General features: G+C 33.5%; 1 protein-coding gene across 1 annotated transcript in view; it reads right to left on the bottom strand.

The window, feature by feature from the left end:
• Nucleotides 1-2,470: 2,470 nt before the first annotated feature.
• The window catches only part of TMEM123 (transmembrane protein 123), a 45,763-nt gene continuing 40,883 nt past the window's right edge, over nucleotides 2,471-7,350 (bottom strand). Inside the window, exons 4-5 of the mRNA XM_039881937.1 lie at nucleotides 7,031-7,184; nucleotides 2,471-4,908 (exon numbers count right to left, since the gene is read on the bottom strand). Of these exons, the coding sequence (XP_039737871.1) occupies nucleotides 4,884-4,908; nucleotides 7,031-7,184 (179 nt within the window). The 3' untranslated portion in view covers nucleotides 2,471-4,883. The remainder of the gene's footprint in view (nucleotides 4,909-7,030; nucleotides 7,185-7,350) is intronic.

The raw sequence follows: 7,350 nt of genomic DNA, 5'->3' as shown, positions 1-7,350 counted from the left end.
TTGAGTCTGTAGGTAGCTTTTGGTAGTATTGACATTTTAACTATTCTTCCAATCTATGAATTTGGGATACCTTTCCATTTGTTTCTTCTTTGATTTCTTTCATCCTTGTAGTTTTCAGACTAGAGATCTTTCACTTCTAATTTTATTCCTGAGCATGTTATTGTTTTTGATGGTGTGTATTATAAATGGAACCATTTTATTTTCCAGGTAATTCATTGTTAGTGTATATAGAAATGCTACTACTTTTTGTATGTTAGTTTTTTATCCTGCAACTTTACTGAATTTTTAAATTATATTTAACATTTTGTGTGTGTGTTATTTCTAGGATATTCTCTATATAAAATCATGTAATCTGCAAATAGATGTCTTCCTTTTTAATTCCGATGACTTTTTCATGCCTGATTGCTCTAGGTAGGACTTTCAGTCCTATGTTGAATAGGAGTGGTGAAAGTGGGCCCTTGTCTTATTGCCAATCTTAAAAAGCTTTTCAACCTTTCACCATGAATATGTTAGCTATGTCATACATGGCATTATTATGTTGAGGTACATTCTTTCTACACCTGCTTTAAGAGTTTTTATCATGAACATATGTTGAATTTTGTCAAATGCTTTTTTTCTGTGTCTAGTGAGATGATCATGATTTTTGAAATTCCATTAATGTATCACATTGGTTGATTTGTGGATATTGAACCATCCTTGTGTCCCAGGGAAAATTCCTCATTATGGTAAATGGTCTTTTAAATGTGTTGCCAAATTTGGTTTGCTAGTATTTTGTTGAGGACTTTTGTGTCTGTTATTCATCAGGAATATTGGCCTGTAGTTTTCTTTTCTGGTAGTGTCCTTTTCTGGCTTTGGTATTGGGGTAATGCTGGCTCTGTAAAATAATTTTGGGAGTGCTCCCTCCTATTTGATTTTTTGGAAGAATTTGAGAAGGCTTGGCATGAATTCTTTATAAATGTTTGGTAAAATTCACCAGTGAAGCTATTTGGTCCAGGGCTATTATTTGTTGGGAGATTTTTCATTACTGATTTAATCTTATTAGTAATTGGTCTGTTCAGATTTTCTTTACTCTGGATTCAATCTTGGTAGGTTTTATGTTTCTAATAATTTTTTCCATTTCTTCTAGAGCTATACTCATCAGTGGGCCAGGCTGACTCAGCTCTCCTGATCTAGCAGGGGTAGACCAGACCTCAGGGCTGGTGAGGACCCAAATCAGGCAGTCCTGCATCCTGCTACCTTCTCTGGTCAGACTGTGCCACCAACTTGACTTTGCAGATGAGCAAAGCCACTGGTTGGGATTACTACTTGGGCATGTCAGGTAGGAACTCTGCCAAGTTCTGAGTACAGGCTGTTGCAAGCCCTTGCCCTCTTCTCCATTGCAGATTCCTGGTGGTCAAGGCCCCACAGATTTCTGGAGCGAGACAGGTGTGGACGCTCATGAGAAGTGACCCACAATGCCAGGTTAGCTGGATGTCTACCCTGGGATTTTTTTTTTCCAATGGGGTAACATAGGTTCAGGGGAGACCTCTTCTATTGAGATGATCATGATTTTTAAAAATAAATTTAAAAATTTATGCTTAGGAGATGTGCTGTGATGATTTGGGAAGGGGAAATAGAGCCACTATATAGAATTTCCTCTTATTCTTCTAATGCAGTCTTAGTCTCTTGTCTATGAATATAGTTTTTCTTGTGAGGGAGAAAAAGTCAGGAATGTCCTTAGTGACATCACTCTTCACATTGTTTTGTATGTATGACATACTTTTTAAAAAATAGCTGAAACTTGAGTATTTTTTTTTCTGGACAGATATATTTAGTACATCTACTCCCATACCATTGGGTCAAAAGCAAGAGACATGCCCAAGCCTGAAGTTGGTGGGGGTATATAAACTCACCAAAGCAAGGATAGGAAGAATTGTGTACAAATAGTACTGTATAGGGTACTTTTTATTATATGAAGGATTTCCTGAAAACTGCACCTTTTCCCCTTGTTTACCTTATAATACATATTTATTCTCAGTTAAATTATATCGTTTTAAAGAAAAAAATGTTGAAAACGAGCATGCTTTATGTTAATGCATTTGCAGCTGATTTATATAGGGAATGGTAGCTTTCTTAAATTTCTGCTATGAATATACCTATTTTTAAAATTGTACCCATCATAATAAAATGTCTTCAAATGAAAATCCTGTGAGCAGTGCTTCTCAAACTTTGGTGTTCATCAGAATCAATTACCTGGTAGAATTGTTAAAACATTGATTGCTGGGCTCCACCCCAGAGTTGGATTTAGTAGGTCTGGGGTGGGGCACAAGAATTCACACTTCTAACAAGTTACTGAGTGATGCTGATGCCACAGGTAACTACATTTATAGTGTCAGTTTAGCCCCAACAATCTGCTTTTTTATTTTGGGCTTTTTCTATGCTGTTAATTTCTTGAGTTTGATGAAATGAAGCAAAACCACACACACAAAACTCTTGAACAAAATTTTATTCTAAAAATATATCTCAGTAACAAATACCAAAAGCTGGTCATATACTAAACAGAAATAAGAAATTTGCTTAATTTTTTTTCCTAAAAAATACAAAATTATCATTGTAATACTCTGCTAACTCTCATTTATCTGTATTTGAATTGTTCCTTTTATAGATTACCCAAGGACATTTTAAAAATCATTGAGTGGATTCAGCCTAATATTTAGCTATACATTTGGATTGCTTTTATCTTCAAGTAAATACATTCCCAAGGAATGTGAACAAAACTGAACATTTGCTTAAGTAAACATAATTAAGAAAGATAAATTTATGCTTAGGAAAGGTGCTCCAAAGCAAAATATTGGTTTGCATAACTGTTTCAATTTTTACACATAACCAAAAAAACCTGATTGTACTGACATACTGGTATCTGAAACTAACAAATTATAGAACTATATACAGAGAAAAGAACTAAATTTCAAACCCAAATCACAGGAAACTTTAAAGGCATATGATGACATTTAGTAATTAAAAAGTGAAATTATATCTTCAAAGTGCTAAAGAAGCAAATACTCAAGAAAATGTCAGGCCTGTCTACAAAGTTTTGACTAAAGTACTGAAATATCAAGAATGTAGGGGACAAAACAACTTAAATTTAAAAGAACCCCATTACTATAAAATGTATCTTAAGTAATTTTTACAAAGTTATGAAAGCAGTAGTGAAAGACCAGTTAGCGCTAAGTTAATAACATACAACTTACTTATCAGCCTACATCTCTTTTCGAACTAAGGTAAACGTGTTTCATAATATTTCTTCCAGACTGCATGTGTCACGTCCATATTCATCTTATCAACTGGCCATAATGCAGTGAGTAGAAATGATCCTTTTATATCAAAATTCTTGATATGATTTGAAATTGTTTGTAAATCAAAAGCTGATCACAAAAGTTGCATTTAATTCCTATTAAATGTAGGTGCATGTTCACTTGAACATCTTAGCTGCTGCTTAGACTATTAGAAATTGGTGTGATTTACTTTGACCAATCCAAGATAGAAATAGTATTTAATCTGACTAAATACATCTTTTGCGAAAACTTGACCCTGAGTTTTGAGTGCTGGAATATAAACTGAAACACACCAAAATGTTGGCTAATATTGGTGTCCCTACAATTCTGTGCTTTTTCTATTAACATAATACATATGAAAATACCCCATTATCAGCAAGGAAGGAAGTGGAGTGGTCTGAAGAATGCCCAAATAAGGAAGCAGGAAGTGCCCTGTCTTAAAAATTCCTGTTTTAAAACTTCATAAGATTTATTCTAAAATATTTTCCCAAATTTGAGTAAAACTGTTAGTGTGGGAACATGCAGTATTTTTATCCTGTAGGGTTTAGCAGCCTGAGGGGAGCTGCACAATCCCTGGCCTGATAAATGGAGGATTAAAATCTGGTCTGACTACAGAGTTCCAAATGTTGTTTTGGAAATCATATAAGGGGCTTTTTAAAAATTAGGTGTGTTTGCAGTAAACATTTCTAGATACTGAAAGCAGCTCTACATCTCAAATATTCACTAAATATATAATCACTGAATATAAAATAAAGCAATGTCCAGTGGTGTCGATATTCTCACAGTAGCAAATTAACTTATTTAATACTAAAAACCAAAGTCTTTAAAACATGTTAAACAATGAAATTTGCTGAAATTACAGATAGAAAAAAGATTTATCAACTGCCATTGAACACTCGAAAGAAATTATTAAAAAATACAGGCTCTCCAGTGGCTCTCTTAACAGGGCTAAGCCCAAGTATTGTTTCTGCTTTTATTTGATCTTTTTTTTTTTTTTTTGCAGGAAGTGGGGTGTAGTTTGTTTCTAAACTAAGTACTAAGCTTTAAAACATATAAGATATTGATGCTTCTGGAAGACATTTAAACTTAAATTATGCTTATGATCTGGTTTACTCAAAATTTCTGCTGTGTGGCATTACTAATTAGGATATATATAGCCCTGAATAGCATTGAAATTCTGTTGTGTGAGCAACAAAGACAATCAACATCTTGAGTGCCATGACAAGCTCCTCATTTGTATGCCCAGATGGCATCATGCCCTTTAGTGATAGTGTCTTCCAATTACTCACCATTTGTGACCAATACCACAAGAAAATGGGATAGGACTTGTCTTACCATATATTTTCCAAAAGTGAATATAACCATTGTATTAACTGTATGTTCCAAATGTTCATTAAAAACCCACACCAAACCCTTTTTTAGTAATCACGAGGAATCTTTACATATTTATATGGTATATTGTACATTATATGCACATGGCCTGCTTATACTATTTTCAAAAAGAGAATATTGTCGTAAACTAATTGATAGGGTTGCATCAATCTTCTTTCCATTGGTCCTGAGATTTCCTTAAATGATGGCATCATGTTCATCACTGTAATATAGCAAAAGTTAAATTACTTTGTTTTGTATTTGTATCAAAACTACATATATATTCATATTTTTAAGTAAAGTAACAATTTCATGTTTCAGAATCAAAACTGACTGCTTTGTGTAAAGTTTTTTAAATAAAAGTACCTGCAGTGGTTAAAGATTCAAACGGTGGTTCAAGTTGTCAAACAGACCTACACTCAAGTCTCTGCTCTGCCTCTTAGTGGCTGTGTGACTTTTCATCACTTAGCTACTATAATAACCCTCTTTAAAAAAGAAAAACAACTAACATTTCTGGAACATTTACTGTGTGCCAGATGTTACACTACAGACTTTACATTCATAACTCATTCAATCATCACAGTAACCCAATATAGAGGGCGCTTTTATTTACTTGATTTGTTCATTATTCCACTTTGCTGAGGATTAGAAGCTAAGCAGTCATGCGAACTCTCATCTTGACCACTCAGTACTGTGCTGCTGCATCATTTAGATAAGCATCGGAAAGCACCCGGCTAGTCAGTAGTCAACCAGACTCAAAACTAAGTGTCTGTTCTAAATCCCAACTATTTTACTCCACTGTCTCTCCATGCAACTCTAAGAAACATAGGAGTTAACATTTTAATCAACGTTTTAATCAGCTATTATTCCCAATAAGTGAAAACTACAGTGCTCGTTATTACTAGACATAGAAGGTCTGTTTCTTTAGTGGGACAAACATTAAGACCCTACTTATGGAATGCCATTTTTTATAGCTTCAAAGGAACTACCAGCTTTAAAATGCACTTTTATTTTTTTACACAGCACTAAGAAAAACACAGCCAATTAAACTACAACGGAATGCCTTCTCATCCCACAGACTGTAAGATATATCCTAATTTCAGAGGTGTTATGTGGACAAAAGCAAAAATGTGCACTCAGACTCAACTAAATATGGTATTTTCACCATCTACTGGGTTCCTATGTGAAAATAAGACTCCTATTAGAGTCAAATTCTGCTTCTGCCAGCACAGCTTCCTTACAGTAATGAGGATGACTTACCCCATAGGGCATGCAGCATTATACAGTCATATATATGCAAGGAAAAAATTATCCCATAAAGCTAAATTTCCATACTTTGTAGTTAAGGAAGTTTAAAAGGAAAACCACACATTTTAATTTAATTGCTTCACTATTTTATAGCCTCAACTATATCACCATTGATATTATAAAAAAATATTGATTATAAAAAATCAAAATGTGTCTTCTATTTAACTGCTTAAATTTACCAAGAAAACAGACATATCTAGAAATACACAGTAATTTAAAAAAATATTGCAAATTTTAAGCTCAGTCAGTATTTCCCAAATGTTTCTGATATGCAAACTCTGTGTGAGATGCATCTGTGTATGATAACTTAAAAAGAACAGTTTGGCAAATGATCATCTATTTTATGGTATTAAATACATTAATAATTGAAAGAATGAATTAGTATTAGTATATACAAGACTCAAAAGAAAAACCCAAAAGGACTTTGTTGGAGTAACAAAAACTGGGAGATAATACTTCCAAAGACCTACAAAATTCATATGAAGGGTGAACGTGGTTTGGTGATCAGGATTTGTTGATAAAACTCATGTGAAAAAGACAGTTTTACTACAGATAAAATTATAATATACTAACAGCTCATTTGATATAGCAAATTATCAGGGAAAAATGTGACTCTCAGAAGAATTTCTTTAGTTGCTTTGTCATAAAGCAAAAACCATGTTTTCACCAAGGATGTTATTTTGGTGTTACTGACAAACACAAGACATGCTAGGTCAAAAGCCACATGATACCTGATATAGTATTTCTTATAATTAGAGATATAAGCAAGTGAAAAAGGTTGGCTTAACTTGGGTCTCTGGTAAAAAAAAATGTATGACACCAATAAAATACAAACATTTTTACAGGTGTGTATACATCCACTTTTGTTTGTAAATAAGTATAACCAGAAACTGTACGTAAACAATTTACTTTGGTCATAGAGGGCTACTGGGATTATAACTCATAAATCTGTGAATTATTCATCCGTGACATGAATACTGCCCGTTATTTTGTTGCGATTTTTAAATAAATACAGAAAAAATAGCCAATCAACTCACATGGTTCTATACCGAATGCCTCTTCTTGAATAGTATGTTTTGCAGCCAATGTAGAGAATAGATAAAATTCCCATTGTTAATGCAATACCACCAACAAAGCTGCCAATATCAAATTTTGATCCTTTATTTTCTTTAGAATTTACAGTTGCTGTGACTAGAAAGAAACAAAATGAACAGGCTTTAGTGCTTTTTAAAAACATTGTAATAAGCTAAAACTTTCTGAATTTCTATATTAATGAATGCTGAATTGGAGACAAGAGGGAATCTAAGCATAGAAAGTTGCTCTCCAAGTGTGCCTAGCAACTTGCCTGGCTCTAGTT

This window comes from Pteropus medius, unplaced genomic scaffold (assembly GCF_902729225.1).
Source record: "Pteropus medius unplaced genomic scaffold, Ma_sr-lr_union100, whole genome shotgun sequence".
In the NCBI taxonomy this organism is placed as follows: domain Eukaryota; kingdom Metazoa; phylum Chordata; class Mammalia; order Chiroptera; family Pteropodidae; genus Pteropus; species Pteropus medius.
Note: the sequence above shows the minus strand (reverse complement) of the source record. Positions and strands in the feature narration are given on the sequence as shown.